The sequence below is a fragment of the Lissotriton vulgaris genome, chromosome 5 (assembly GCF_964263255.1).
Source record: "Lissotriton vulgaris chromosome 5, aLisVul1.2, whole genome shotgun sequence".
Taxonomy (NCBI): domain Eukaryota; kingdom Metazoa; phylum Chordata; class Amphibia; order Caudata; family Salamandridae; genus Lissotriton; species Lissotriton vulgaris.
The window spans coordinates 1,003,303,008-1,003,319,634 of NC_141693.1; the positions used below are offsets into that span (position 1 = coordinate 1,003,303,008).

Below are 16,627 nucleotides of genomic sequence, written 5' to 3' on the forward strand. Positions count from 1 at the left end.
TTAAAAAGACTACTCAGAATTGACACAATCTATCTGATGATGATCTTGTATTTTTCATTTCAAACAATAATTATTCATGTATATATTCAAATTACATTATTTTTTCAAATGAATAACATTATAGGTTCATAACAATATCAATTGTTGATCATTGATACATAGTTAGTTATACAATAACTAAACATTTGTTATAAGCATCATTTTAGAACATGCCAAATGCACTTAGGAACATAACTGGTTCCTTCCTCAGGGGCTGATCTGAAAGATTAAATGTACAAAATAATGTGTTAATGCCCATGGTTCTCAGACAACTAAAGTGTATTAAGTTAGAAAGTTGTATGTGTGATATATGTCATACCTTATGTCGGTGTGGTGAACTGGGCGGAGGAATCTGGAATCTACAATAATCAAGAAACACACCAAAAAATAAGATCTACCATCATATTACTTAATCCTAACAACATAAATGCAGGAACCAAGAGGTTGTGAGAAGGCTTACCGTAGTATTCACGCACTAAAACGAAATTGAGCTGTCAAACAAGAGAACCAAATGCCCAAATGTTAGATCAGACCATTGCCAATCAATATAGAACAATCGGTGAGTGTCTATGCCAGATGCAGCAATATGAAGACGTTTCATACCTGTAAAACTTGTTCAAAATGTTTTGCTGTAAAAAACGTGAAATCAAAGCATTACGTTAGGATCCAATCATTCAACACGCTGTGAGGTGACAGTGAATGTAAACCGCTGGCGTCAACATACCTTATCTCTAATGGTGTGGTACCTAGAAAAAGATATCAAAAACCGACTGTAAGTCTACTTACGGGTCCTAATCCCCGCGACAACCAAAAACTTAATACGTCATCCTGCTACCGCAATTCTTACCGATAACTGAAGGTCAAACTAGCGCGTACAAGCCACGAGTAAACAGAGCCTCAGGGTATTGTGCTGCCTCAGCGCCTCACATTTACGCGTTCAACCGAAGTCAATAAAATCGACATAGGACTACCCAGATTAGGGACGCCAAACTTCCAGTCACTCACACGGCCAATTTTACAGTGTGAAAATCCATGTGATACCTGCTAACCCGAAACTCATGCTCACAGATATTGATGTCCATTATCCATGTGAATCTAATCCTCGAACAACAAGTCTTTACAGTGATTATCCCGTTGCAAATGCTAACACGAATACCAGTATGTAACGAACAAAAAATAATAATAACTATATCTGGTATATGAAGTCAATCAAAATACTCACTTACCCAATAAAATCATACATCAGTGTTATGCTATTTCCGTCACGCTGATATGGAAATTAATGTGTATGGAGAGACATCTACGAGTCAGGAAAGAGATCAGGCGTAAACCCCTTCCACGCCCGTTCTCATTAGCTTCCCACCAGTTAACACAGACGATGTGAGATTACTGATGGATAAGATGAAATCAGGCTCGTCTTTAGACCCTGCTGCACCTCATGCTCTTAAAAAGGTTACAAAGGTTCTGCTCCCAACACTAGCTAAAATCATGAATCTCTCACTAGAGTCGGGCGAAGTGCCAAGTGCATGGAAACATGCAATAATCAGACCACTGCTAACAAAATCTTAACTCAGATCCAGCCAAACTAGGGGACTATCATGCCATTTCACTTCTCCCATTTGTCGGTAAATTCTTAGAGAAACATGTAAATGAAGTGCTGGCAGAGTTTCTGGAAACAAACCAATGCCTCCATCCCGCACAAATGGGTTTCCACGCTCAGCATAGCACAGAATCAGCACTCCTGGCAGTGGGAGAGGAACTTAAAACAATGCTGGACCAAGGAAGGTAAGCTGCTATACAACCTCTTGACCTTAGTGCAGCATTCGATACCGTGGACCACCAATCTTTGCGAAATAGACTGTTGGACCTTGGCATCCAAGACAAAGCCCTAGAATGGCTGTCAACTTTCCTGGAGGGCAGAACTTTTCAAGTTATGGAAGCCAACCTTTTTTCATAACATGATGCCATTGACTTGCGGGGTGCCTCAGGGCTCTTCACTCAGTCCCACACTGTTTAATGTTTACATAGGACCTCTAGCACAGATAGCCCAAGAGTGTGATGTCTCCATAATTTCCTATGCATATGGCACACAGTTGGTGGTCTCCCTAGATCCCAGATCCAACAGTAATTCTGACAGCTTAGCACCCTGCATGGAAAGGGTTGTGGAATGGATGACAAACAACTGTCTGAAGCTGAACAGGGATAAAATGGAGGTGATGGTCCTCGGAAACAATGCTGTTCCCAGGCCTCTGATCAGCTGGCCTAACTGCCTGGGTAGCCCACCAACTCCGAATGTGATTATCAAGAATCTTGGCTTCTAGCTCGATAAGGATCTAACAATGGAGATCCAAGCCAAGAAATTGTCAGGTACATGCTTTGGATTACTCCGAATGCTCCACAATGTTCTGGAGCGTATCCCAGTACAGCTTAGAACGACAGTAGTCCATTTCCTGGTCACATGACGTTTGGACTAGGGAAATTCACTCTTCCTAGGGGGACCAAAATATGTCATCAAAAGACTCCAAGTGGTCCAGAATGCGGCAGCAAGACTGCTCTGGAAGGTCCCAATACATGAACCAGTTGGAAAGCATTTAAAAGCTCTTCACTGTTTCCCGATTCGATTGAGGCCAGAATCAAGGCACTCTGTCTGACACACAGAGCCTTACACAACAAGGGCCCTAATAAAATCAAAGACCGCTTGACCCCCTATGTCCCAAACAGAAGCCTCAGATCCTGCTCTGAACTTCAATTAAAAACTAACAGAATTAGGAGAGCCAGATGGGGAGGCAGATCCTTCGCCCAGCTGGCACCCGAGCTGCGGAATTCTCTCCCACTTGAATCTAGATTTCTGGAAAAGGAAGTATCCTTCCGGATATTGATTAAAACCTGGCTGTTTCATCAGTATTATTAATCCTGCTCCATCTTCTGTCTAGTATCAGTCTCCTAGCGCTGGGAAAACTTTGGGCAGCTACGCGTTCAATAAATCTCTCTTAATCTAATCTTAATCTAATAAAATGTTATGGAGAAGCAATGTACTTGCACAGCAGAATAAGTGTACTGGAAACAAGATGTCTCGCGTGTTAGAGTCAATAGCGGAAGATTGATTCTGACCAAACGTAGTGGATCTAGCCGACACCACCTCCATACTCACTGTTGTAACTTGTCTGTTTTGTTAATACAGGAGGTGCTGTGACTGACTTTGATGGAGATGGCATGCTGGACCTCATCCTTTCCCACGGGGAGTCTATGGCTCAGCCACTCTCCGTCTTCAGAGGAAACCAGGTAAATTAACATTGTTTGTCAATTCGCATTTCTAACATTCTGCTTCGGCTCAGCAGACAGAGCACGGCTTCATATTTCAATTTGAAGCATAGCCCTTGGCTCGAGCAGCCATTCATCTGGTCACCTTTCATATTAACTCTTCATCCAAGAAGCACTATATTTCTTTCATGGAGACATCATGCCAACGTAATTTAGGCCATGTTTTCCAATTGCACGCACCTCAGCCAGTATCTCCCATGTGTAGCGCCATGTTATATCCAATAATCTTACACACACACACTCACACACACACAAGCACCCCCACACACACACACACACACACACACGCACACTCACATACACCTGCATTGTCTGTTCATCTTCTCATGCCCACAAATGAGAGCCTTAGTTACATTTTGAATGATTTACTACATTTACCAGCAGTGTACCCATCCAGATCTTCTCACGGCCTCTTGCCAGGCAGTGCTCTCAACCCAGTTCATCTGTGGGTAGTGGGTCACAGTTCCTGCCTGGCCTTGTACAGGTCTTCATTTGTTAGTTGCCAAAATTCATGCAGATTCATCAAACAGCCAAAAGGTTATTATGGAATAAGGCTTCTGTTGCACCCTTCCCCCTTTATCTTTGCATTCCCTATGAGTCTGTACCATGTTTGACATAACCGGCAGAAAACGAAATCAGCTGAATGCTTTCCAAAATGTGTGCAGATTCATCAACTGGTGCCACATTTATTTTCAGTTGACACTTCTTTGACCTCCCTGTGGAATCTGTATCTCCCTTAATGGTCCTGCATGAAATTGAGAGAACCAAGCGTAGGCTAAACATGCTAAGTCTTAACCAAATTTCGTGCAGATGCCATAACATATTTTTCTTTTTGAGGCAAACCTATCAAGATCAGCCAAGTCCCGCATATCCGAAAACCCAGGGTCCAGATCTCTAACTTTTTACCAATGTTTTTACCAATGTTTTAATGGGAATTTAAAGAAAATGGCTGAATAGCAAAAAGCAAACTTTCTGAGTACAATTCTAACTTTTTGCGAAATTTGGTTTAATTCCATTCAGCAGTTTTTTTCTGTATAGTACAGCAAACTCTCTTATGGGAATTAAAATGGGAAATCACACTTTTGGGACCCCCTCCCTTCCTTTCTCTTTTGCTCAGACCTAATGGATCAGAGCAAAGCTTCTCTTGAGGGAGTCAAAGTAGATGACTTTTTGGGACAAAGTCTCATGCATTCGTCAGTCAACACCAAAGTTTTTAAAGAAACAATGATGTCTTTCCTTTGGAAAATCTGAGATAATTAGGACTAAACTAGCACCAGAGCAGGAAAACAATGCTTTACTCCCACTGATGGAAGCCAAGAAAAGGCTGCTCCTGCCTGGTGAGAGAGCACAGCAATTGTTGCTGGCTCCTTCATGGCACCATAGGCCAGGGGTTGCCTGTGGGGAGCCGGACAGGTTGCGGGGTCCCAACAATGAAAGAATAATGGTTGTCTTGGGTGGGACCAAACACAGAATTAATAAGTCAGGGAATAAAAGAATAATAAATGAGTGGCCCTGAGCCGCTCATTTATTGTTGAATTCTCCCGGCCAGGAGTGCCCCATTATGCCTTCCATGGGTTAAGTTTCATATATGTTCCTGCTTTATAGTGCCCCAATCTGTCCAGGGGCATCACCAACATGTTACAAAAGTGTAGTGGAGGGCTGCATGGAATGCAGCAGCCCAGTAGAAATAATGTTTTTATTAAATGCAACCCTATGTTTTCTGGGGTGTATGGAATGTGACCCTAGGAAATGTTTTCGGTGTTTGTAAGCATTTCCAGAGTTGGAACCTTTGCTCTGAAGCTGAGGGTTGCAAGGGCCACTTGTGTTGGACTTATGGCTACATTATTTGGTCTGAGGAGTGTAAAAGAAAATGCAAATGAAAGAATCTGACAGGGTTTACTGGTATTAACAAAGCCAGTAGGCTTGCCTTTTATATATTTATGTGGTGATCCCTTGACAAAGCCAATCAGCTTGGTGTGTGTAATGATGTGGTTACTCCTTGAGAAAGCCAATAGTCTTGTCTTCCCAAAATGATGTCGTGACTCCTTGAGAAAGCCAAAAAACTTGTCTTCTATATTGTTGTGGTCACCCATTGATAAAGAAAATTGTATATTGAAGAAGTCACCTCTTGACAAAACCGATAGGTCTGCCTTTTATATATTGATATGGTTATTCCTTGAGAAAGCCAGTAGGCTTGTTTTGTATGATGATGTGGTTACTCCTTGATAAAGTTCATAGTCTTGGCTTCACAAAATGATGGAATGACTCCTTGAGAAAGCCAGTAGGCTTGTCTTCTATATTGATGTGGTCACCCATTGATTGAGAAAATTGTGTACTGAGGTCACCTTTGGATAAAACCAATAGGTCTGCCTTTTATATATTGATGTGATGACCCCTTGAGAAAGTCAGTATACCTGCTTTATTTAAAATGACACGTCTTTATATTGTGACGAGAACTCTGATTGGCTGGGCATTTGCGAGGAGGTTTGGCCTCCCCCATTTGGGTTGGGTGCAAGGCTTGTCTGGCAAAGGTTAGTGTTGTTATATTTAGGTATGGTAGTAAGATCACACTTTGTATTGAAATAAACCTACAAATTCACTGAAACAAAACAAAGGTTAAATTGACGTTCTAGTTAGGTCTGATAATTTGTTAAAGAACCCTCAGATATTCACTGACAATAATAAAGGTTAAAGTGACATTATAGTTTGGTGAAAATGTCACTTAAAACATACCTTTTTAAACAAAAAAAAACACTTAAATTCACATGATACCTGAGCTAACTATAACTTGTGCCCCGGCCATGCACTGCTCATGACCTCACATCAGGGCCAGACTGGGAACCAAAACCCTGCCTCACATATTACATCACTCATGACATGCTCAGTGACATCATTGATGAGATCACTGATGATAATAACACCATGCACCAATTTGCTATTCAATGTACTGTACAACCCAGTACAGCCTTTGAAATATGTAAATACTAAATGGCACAGAATCATGTAAAGCATAAATTACATAAACATATGTGTATATAAAATCCTTAGACATAGTCCGGTGGTTCTAAACACAGAAGCCCCATTTCTTAGCCAAGCCTCTACTATGCACATCCTTTGCATCATGCACACATTTTTACGGAGAGCCCACTACCTCCAGAGACCTAAGCCCCATACGGTGGTCAGACTCCTACTATGTACAGACTTCACACTGTTCAGAGATCTTCACTGAGAGCCCACTCCCTCCAAGTCATATTAGGTGGTCAATACACATAGCCTTCATCCTGTTCACAGTTCTTCACAGAGAGCTCACTCCCTCCAGACACTCAAGCCTTTTTAGGTTGGTAAGCGTCTACTACGTACAGCTTTGATCATGTTCACAGTGATTTATGGAGAGACCCCTTCGTCCAGATACCCAAACCCTTTTAGGTTACCAAGCCCATACTACACTTAGCTGTGGCCCTGTGAAAAATGCTACACAGAGAACCCACTACATACGGACTTTCAAACCCTGTTAGATAGTGGAGCCTCTACCATGCCAGCCTTTGTCTTACAAAGATTTATTTATGGAGAGCACACACCCTCCACAGACATGAGCCTCATTAAGAGGCTAAGCATGTTGCAAAAGCTTGCACTCACTCGAAGTACAGAAGCTACAATGTTTACTCTAGGTGTAGCTCACTAAATACCTTGTATTATCAGAAGCGTATAGCAAACTTCCCCACTCATTGAATTAGATTATCAGTGATTTCATCAATTATGTAATTTAAGATGCTATCAGTAATGTCCTCTTCTAGATCATCTGCAGAACCTTCACTTTTCACACTATGGATCTATGAAATTTGATTTTGCTGTGTTTCTGGGTGAATACCCATGATTTTAATTAACAAACATAAATTCACAGCATGGTACAAACTGTACATGCAAAGAATGTTATTTATTACATTAAGTGAAAGGAGATGCAGAATTTCCTTCTCAATACTTTGCCTCAAAGGAGTCGTGAATCCTCCCCAAACTAAGCTATTGTTATAAATTGAATATGGAACTCTACACAGCTTTATATGTTCTGTTTATTGGTTTGCTTGGATCTTTAGTTCTGTTTGCCAGTCTGTACATTCAAATAGCTTAAATCACAAAGTTTCATCATTATACGTTTCATGTAGATTCGTCCCATGGGTGAAACCTAAAGGAAGATATGGGGTAAAAAAAGTTGCATCTTTTTAACTTTCTTTGGAATGTTTGCTTTCTGCTACAGCAAAAACTACTGAGCAGAATTTAAAAAGAGCTTTGCTTGAAGCTAAAACTTTACTCCTTAACTCAGGGATGTCTGCTTGCTGGGTTGGATGTGAATCAGTTCAGTAGTTTTGTGAAACGTGCATTACAAACCCAGTCCGCGGTCTTCAATTGGTTGATAGAGAAAATAATTTTGCATATCTTGACCATTTAATTATGGGTCCTTCAGTGATCCAGATCCTCAAATCCTCTGAGGATAGTTAATATGAAATAGAATAAACCCCACAGTTCCTTGTAGGATTAGAGAATCAGGACTCCAGACCCCTACCCTGTGTCCTAAAAAAAGTGACAGAGGTGAAATAAGGGAGCCAGTGGACCATCTCCTAAACCCAGAGAAAATGTAGAGGGTACGAGGGGGTAGGATGCTGCACCCCAAAGTTAAATAACTGACTCCAGATTTGTGGATCTCCAAAAGTGCAAAACTGCAGGTAGGTCAGTTAGCTTTAAAAAAAAAACTTATAATTTTTTTCTAGCAAATCCTGATAAAAATGAAAACAACAAAAAAAGTCAGAGTGCCACTATGCATGGGAGAGTGCACAGTGAGCTCTGTGAAGCAAAGGGGTAGTACAGTGGGGTGGGGTTAGCCTGCTGGAGAGGGTTGGGCACATTACTTCATGTAGACCACGTCCTATGGAGAACCTCTTCAGCGCGTTGCCAAAGGCCCTGCTTGCGAGGGGTAATCGCGCATTTAGAGGTGGACGCAGAGACTGACCACATGCCTCTGTGCATGGCCATTTTTTTGTGTTTGAGGTGATATTTTCTTTTTTTTACACATACCACGTTCACTGAAATGTTTGTGTAGGGTACCCTACGTTTTATTCTTTTAAGAAGACCTTAATGTATGGTGAGGATGACTTAAGGAATTCCCTAAAAAATACCGTCAAAGATAAGCTATGGTTATGAAATAAAACCAAAAGCCCGTGAAATTGACCTTAACTTGCACCGCTGCCATAAAAACAATACCCTCCTCACCAAATGCACTATTGTTAACCTCACAATGTTGATACCAGTAAGAAACAGAAACGAACAACCGAATCTACTAATAACACACAACCAAACAAAGAAAAAACACTGTATCCACAGTGATAGCATACATAATGACAATTGTGGTGTAATATGTAATGAAACTAGTGTTAGCATTAATATAATTTGTGATGTCATCCGTCACATGATGTTAGGACATAAGCAGACCACCAGTTCTATGAATTTCGACTATAAAATCTTATTTTGGTCTTTTGTCCTTGTTTGGAAGGTTGCTTTAGGGCTTCTACATCTCAGCCTGGGCTCAAGACGAGGGTTGGATGTACAATCTCAAGAAATGACTCTGTTTTCCACTTGCAGGGTTCCAGTAACAACTGGCTGCGGGTGATACCCCACACCAAGTTTGGCGCCTTTGCCCGTGGGGCGAAGGTGGTCCTATACACAAAGAAGAGCGGCGCGCACCTAAGGATTATTGATGGGGGCTCTGGGTACCTTTGCGAAATGGAGCCAGTGGCTCACTTTGGACTGGGTAAGTTCAGGTTTTCAGCCTTTTCTTTGAGATAGGAGGCTAGCAGTTCACATCATTGTTACCAAACCTCTTCTGTATTTATCATAATCCAATATTGTGATTTCAGTATAAGTCTGGTTGATTAAAGTGTACTATGCAAGACAGGTATTCTGCGCGTTCCTTCTATAGTGCATTTCGGCTATCTACCTCTTCAATTGAGGTGTCTGATTTAAAATGTACTACCACAGAACTATTTATCAACTCAGCTCTTATGTGCTTCTGCAAACTGATAGAGCATTTCAAGAAAGCGAAATCCACACTGATGTGTGAGACCCAATGCCAATCTAGCCTGATGCTCAGTCCATGAGGATAGTGACGGTATAGAAGGTACACCGTTTAATTTTGTTACTAATACTTAGGCTAACAGTTTCTAACCAGCCTTCTGCTACTTCTAAAAGTATGGATTTTGAATTTTTGAATTTATTACATTTGCATAGTTACTTAAAACCATTGCAATACGAGTTTCAGATAATACCATAAAATCATGTTAAGATAAAATTACACATTTCCAAAAATTCATAGCTCCTTAAAAGGTTAAAACAGTTAAATTGCTATCAGGTAAAAATTGCTTTGTTCTTCATACACAAAGTTCTCAATGTAATTTCTGCATTCTGCCCGGCTTCACAACCTGTCTGGGTGGTACTACTATCCAAATGGAGACGTTATTGAGAACCCTGTCCAAGTGCTTATATGGAGATTTCCCAGGTCGACCTTAATGGTGGCAGTCTCGTATCATAATTAGGAGTGCGCACAGTATTGCGGCTTCCCCTTGGCCTAGGTGGAGTTAAGCGTTCGATGGCATTTTTTTCCCGGCTGCGTCTAGGAATCTCACTAGTCTGCAGTTTAATTAAGGCGTTGCTGGGTCAAAGCATGCCAAGACTGCTTGTCTCCTTGAGCGAATATTCCTTTGGTTTAAGGGGACTCTTAGTAGCTGTCTCCTTTCCTGTGTCAGCTCCTTGCAGGAGCATAGTAAATGGGTAATAACGCCCTGGCCATTTTTGCACAGACTACAAGATGTTTGAGATGGCTCCCTCTTCCATGGTGGAATGTTGTGAGTGCACGGGATCAAGCCAAGGCGAAATTTTAGGAATTTTAGTTTCTGTGGTTTCGAGTAGCCCAGATTGAAATATTTTTGAGGGGCCAAGGCTTTGTAGTTGTTCAAAGTCATCCAGGCATGTGATCTTACTGAAAAAGCTGCTTTGTCTTCCACTTCTAAAAGTACTGGTTTGAAAGTATTTTTGTATCATTTGCTTCAACTGCCTGTTAGCAGCAGTTGTTAGCATGTGTGTGTACACATACACAGAAACACACAAACAAGCACTTATATAAGTAAAGGTGTATAAGGGAATTGAAGTACGGGTGAATTAAAGAATTTTTTTTTGAAAGAGGTAGTCCAAGGTAACACAGGGAGTTGGAATATAAGAGAGAGACCCAATGTAGAGCACAGCAATTACTAACACATTGAGTTGAAGCTCACTAAAGATGCATTCACCATATACAATCCATGGTGTACCAGATAAAGCAGTTGCAGCATTAATGCTACCGGAGAAGTGGGGTAAATCACTCAAGACTTCCAGAGAGTAAGATTAAAGGTCAGTATGTTCCTAGCCTGTAATGCTGTTACAGGACCAGATACACTAGGAGTTTACACTGGTAGACACTACACAGTGGTCGATAGTGAGGAAATGTGAGACTAGGGGGGACTCACGCTATAACATTGGCCCCTGCACTCTTTTCAAAATGCCTTCTGAGAGACTCTAATGAAAGTAAATTTGTGTTACATTTTAAAGTAAGATAAGACCCCCCAATTTGATTTGTTTTCCATTGTTATTGGTTTTAGTCATTACAGGTACCAGTCAATACAGTGTTAGTAGTATAAGGCAGAAAATGGCAGCGATAAATCTCGGTACAGTTTGAGCCCTTATCAGTAGGTGGAAAGATCCAATGACGAGTTAGCCTACTGGTTCCAATGAGTAAATAAGGCAAGTGATTGAAAAGAGTCTGTGACAAGCGTGATAGTCTAGGGATAGTGGGAGCAGGCTACAGCTATTTGGCATCGGACTTAAGTTTCATTTTGAGCAAAACAAAGTCCCAGTCAGTTAATTTAATTGATTTCTTCATACATAGTATTCGGTCCGTGCTATTCATATAGCTCAGAAATACATTTTGTCATTTCCGGAGCTTCCAACAAGTTGCAATGGCTCTCTTAGTCACCAGACTCGCTGTTATGATCTTCTATGTTCATTATGGAGCATGGATCTCTGTGTTAGTGTATTCTACATTCTAGTTGTGTGTGGATGTTCTCTACCCTGGCAGCTGCTGTCTGACTGGCCAGGGGAGAGCCACGCTTTTCTTACTCAGGATTACTTATTAGAATAAACCTTTTATTCTTCCTCCAATACCTTGTCTTGTCGTTGGATCTATCTACAACATTTTTGGCGACGTTTTGGCCAGCATTGCACCATCCTGAGTAGGAGCGGCGAGAGGACCCATACGCGAAAGAAATATCGGCAGAATATCGGCTGAAAAGAAAATCTTCGCTTTGCCAAAGATTCTTACCGGTACCTTCCTTCTATGAAACGGACTCGTTGTGAGTAATTTTGTCCAGAATTCATTCTCCGTCAAGTTTGGAGTGTGACCGTTGCTTTGAGTCAGCTCGTGCGTGAGATTGAAAGACGCCGTCTTGAGCTGTGTGCGACCTCGAGCTGTGCATCTACCACGTCACAGTCACTGCATCTAGTGCGCTCGATCGGCTGTAGATACAACGTCACGCACATCACGTTGCTGCAACAAGGTCAACTTTCCTTAGAAACCAACGTGAAAAACGTAGCGGCCATTTTGAAATGTTGGTATTTTTATCGGAAACTCCAGACTGTTTCTTTACTTTCATGAGGAATGAGGAGAATCTTTGGATAAACAGGTATTACTCGAAGGATTTTGTTTATTTTTGCAATTGAGTCATATTCGCTCCAGCGCTTCATTCAGAAAAATATATAGCGTTATTCTCTTCGTGTTGGTGGAGTACTTTGGTTTTTTTTTTGGTTTTTTAAACTTGAAATTTTGGATTGTTTCATTTTCTCATTATAAATACACAGTATTACTTGTATTCATCCTCACTTGATTCATAGTTTATCTTCCTTGGGTGTTCATTTAAGAATTGACTATATTTTTGCATCCAATTGCTTACTTTTGTATTTTCAATACATTATGGAGAGTCAAAGTTCCATAATTACTCCTCCAATTCAATACATTATGGAGAGTCAAAGTTCCATAATTACTCCTCCAATTTTTCTAGCTTCACCTGGACCACTGTTAATAGAGTGGGAAGATTGGTTACCTATGTTTGAAAATTACTTAGATGCCTTGGATGGCTCAAAATTCAGTGCTGCAAGAAAAAAAGCTTTACTTCTAAACAACATAGGCAAAGAGGGTCAACGCATCTTTAAGTATTTACCGGTAGCGACTTTACCAAATGGCAATGCAATTGAAGATGTTTATGTTGAAGCTAAGAAACGTTTGGAAGTTAGATTTGCAAAAGAGATAAACATTGTCATGAACCGATACCAATTTTACACCCATAGACAGGAAGAGAATCAATCTATAGACGAATTTGTGTCCAAACTTAGAGAGTTATCGCTAAAATGCAAATTTGGAGCAATGACAGATGAGTTAGTAAGAGACCAACTCATAGTACAATGCAAATGTAAGAAGACGCAAGAACGACTTTGGGCGGCGAAGAACCCTTCCTTGAAGGATGCTATAGATATAGCCAAAGTTCTAGAACACTCTCAATATTGTATGCGTGAATTGAATAAAAAAGAAGGAGGTAACCCTGGAACCGTCCCTTCAGTTTCCGGTGCAGATTCAGACGTAGCAGCTGTTTCCAGATCAGGAAGATTTTCTCAAAGAGGAAGGCAACAAGTTAGATCTTGCTTTAGGTGTGGGAACTTGTCCCACAATGCTGACTTTCGCAAATGCCCTGCCTTAGAAAAAAAATGCCTGAAATGTGGACGTAAAGGTCACTTTTCAAATATGTATAGGAAATCATTTAAACAACGAGTAGCAGTCATAGATGATGATAATGACAACTTAACTCCAAATGTTTATTTATCTGGTGCTACTAATGATATTCCTTTACAGGTTGACCGGATTTTACTTGTTGATGTTCCCAGTGATCAGAGTGGCAGGAAAAATAGACCTAAAGCTAGCTTTAAGATTAATGATGTCTCAGTAGACTTAATGGTTGATTGTGGTTCAATGTACACCATCATACCAAAACATAAAATTGTCATCCTCCAGGTTATCTGAAACTTTACATTTGTAAATAAGATGTGTACTCTTTTCTTTTACTAGTTTTATACTACTGTTATATTTTGTTTTATCTCATTTCCTGGTTTCCTTTCTCCTTTATTTATTTATATAAGAGAAGAGGATATGTTATGATCTTCTATGTTCATTATGGAGCATGGAGCTCTGTGTTAGTGTATTCTACATTCTAGTTGTGTGTGGATGTTCTCTACCCTCGCAGTTGCTGTCTGACACGCCAGGGGAGAGCCACGCTTTTCTTACTCAGGATTACTTATTAGAATAAAACTTTTATTCTTCCTCCAATACCTTGTCTTGTCGTTGGATCTATCTACAACACTCGCCAAATTGATGAATATGCAGCTCGCGTTACTAGCCTTGGGTCTAGGTAGTAAACATAGGCAAAAAGTCTTTAGTTCCATCAAATGTAATTAGCCTGTATTACTCTGAACCAGTTACATTGCCCCAAACATTTTGACAGCTAGACATGTCCATAGTAGATGATAGAATGTTGCTCTGGCGTTATGACTTTTTGGGCAAAAGCCTGTGACAGTGGGATACACTTTTTGCAATTTAGATGGGGTGAGGTAAGTATGATGTCTGTAGTTAAATTGTAAAAACTGTGGCTCACATTCCTGGTGTTTTCCCCTACATCTTTGAAAGTGTCTGTGAGATCTGCCAAAGGTCAGTCTCCCCGCAGTTTTTATGTCATTTAGCTTCTTATTTAAAATGAATCTACTAGATTTATTAATGTTGGAGAACATATGGCGATCGCCTACCGATGACAGTAATATTTGCATAATGCAATCTTTTTCAGGTTCCTCAAGAGAATGTTACCTTAGAGATCTAACTGCTCTTTTGGTGTGTTAAAATATTGCCCCAGTGGTATAGAGTCTTGCAACTCTGTAAAGGAAATAAAGTTCTCAGAGTTATGGAGCTGGCCAAGATGTGTAATAGTGGCCTACATCCCGATAGTCAGGTTAGTCCGAACCTTGATTAGGTCAAATCAACTTGCAGCCCAGAAAGGCAATTCTGTAGCATGTGCATGTCGTTTAGTTCTTTGAAGATATGCCAAAATAGTCTTGCCACTACCAAAAGACAAGGTGTACCAATAGGAAGCCATATTTTCCTAAAAAGCAGGTCAGGTAGGTTAACCATCACATTGTTCATATATACTGTAATTCAGAGCTCAAGTTAATTTTATCCAGGAAACAAACAACCTATTACAGTTGCGCAACAATATAATATGTCTCAAGATGGGGGCACTGAGGCCTCCTTCATCAATGGAGAGACATAGGTTGGAGAAGGCTATTCTGTCTACCAATTCCCCAAATCAGATCTCCTAGCACCGTTTTAGCATCATAACAGAAATGGTATGTGAGCACAGTGGGTATAGTGGAAAAGTAGCATAACAGATGGAGGGAAAGGATCATATTTGTGATGGCTTTCCTAGGCAGGGACGAGTGTAGAAGCTTCTTTTAAAAGCCTAAGGATGATCTGATAGCTGCTAAGGCTCTGTCCAAATTCCCTGAGATTGTCAGGCTGCCTGCTATTGATATTGATCCCTAAATATTGTATTGTGTGTAAAGAAAGCTTATAGCCAGCCGCATCTATTGCTGTGAGCACTTTGAGCCCTAGTTCTGATATGGGAAAGATGCAGGATTTATGTATTTTTACTTTTGATCCTGACACCCTGCAAAACTTCTTCAATGTATGCAAGGCCACTGGGATGCTGGAGCAGACATCCTGGAGAATCAGCAATACATCACTTGCGTATACTGGGATAGTGTTACTAAGCTGATCCGGTCCCCCTGCTCAAGGGAATAAAATGTTTTCTCCATATTTATGGCAGTATCCGCTGCAAAATCTCTATCATCTGGAATCTGGTCTATGATATGAGAAGAGTCTATGCAAATTGATCACTATAGTTCTTTTTGGAGAAACACCATTGTGATGCTCATGGACAAGTTGTGGGAGAACCACATGTAGCCTATTAACCAATACCTTACCAACATTTTTGTTCTCTAGATGTAATATGGATAATGGTCAGTACAATATCTGGTCCAGGGTCCAGGTGATCTCCATTCTAACCCCCTTCCCTCCTCTCCCCCCCCCCCCCCCCCTGCCCCCAAGATTATTTTATGGCTTTTATATGTGTGTTTTCTGGAAACAATTACATATTTTTGAACACAAATCAGAGTGAGAGTGAAACATACTGTGCATGCATTGAAGGGTTAAATACCTTTGGTAATGATTGGTAGAAGGCAACAATATACATATTTGCCTTTTGTCTACCAAAAGATCCACATTAATTAAGGAGACTCCACTTTCAAATAGTTGGTGGTGAGGTACTATATGATAGGACAGGTCAGTCAGCGCCGGCATGCCGTAGGTGATTGAGATGAGATACTATTTTTTCATCATGTATTTTTTTTGTCCCCTCTTCTTTCACCTCACATTACAGGAAAGGACGAAGCTAGCAGTTTGGAGGTGACTTGGCCAGATGGCAGATTTGTAAGCCGTACAGTAGCCCAAGATGAGATGAACTCGGTGCTGCACATCCCGTATCCGACGGGCGAGAGCAAACCGATGGAGCGGTCAGATTTAGAGGTTTGGAGAGTGTACTTGAATGTTACTTATTAACATCACAATCCATTGCAAATAAGAGCATAAAGAACTGGTTAGCAAATTTATAGGTTGTATAAATATTTACATCCTGAGCTATAAACCTGTTGTGCGTCCATTTGTGGTCGATAAAATTGTGCTTCTGTGGGGCGTAATAACCTTTAAGTTACATAGTCCAAATTTGCATTGGGCATTAATAAACAGAAAATGGTTGATGTGAAAATGTATATATACAGACACTTTTGGTGTGGGTTGTTTGTCACCGGGACAACACCTTGTTGACCGCAACAGGTGAAGAGTGAAGGTAAGTGGAACTCACATGCACCAACACGTAATGCTGTAATCAACTCCTCACACACAGTTGCATCTCATTTACACCCTCCACAGGTGATTGTGGGGATGGGACTCACTCTAGAATACATTCACATGGCAGCTGTGAGCTGCACCATCTGCTAGGAGCCCCAATATGCTGTGGGTCACAACGAGCCAAGGAGGATG

At 40.8% G+C, this 16,627-nt stretch overlaps 1 protein-coding gene across 2 annotated transcripts in view; it reads left to right on the forward strand.

Annotated features, from left to right (window-relative positions):
- CRTAC1 (cartilage acidic protein 1) overlaps positions 1 to 16,627 on the forward strand; it is a 1,573,434-nt gene that overhangs the window by 1,522,143 nt on the left and 34,664 nt on the right. For both annotated transcript variants that reach the window (XM_086922610.1, XM_086922611.1), the window contains exons 10-12: positions 3,221 to 3,321; positions 8,992 to 9,160; positions 15,969 to 16,114. In XM_086922610.1, coding sequence (XP_086778736.1) covers positions 3,221 to 3,321; positions 8,992 to 9,160; positions 15,969 to 16,114 — 416 coding nt within the window. The remainder of the gene's footprint in view (positions 1 to 3,220; positions 3,322 to 8,991; positions 9,161 to 15,968; positions 16,115 to 16,627) is intronic.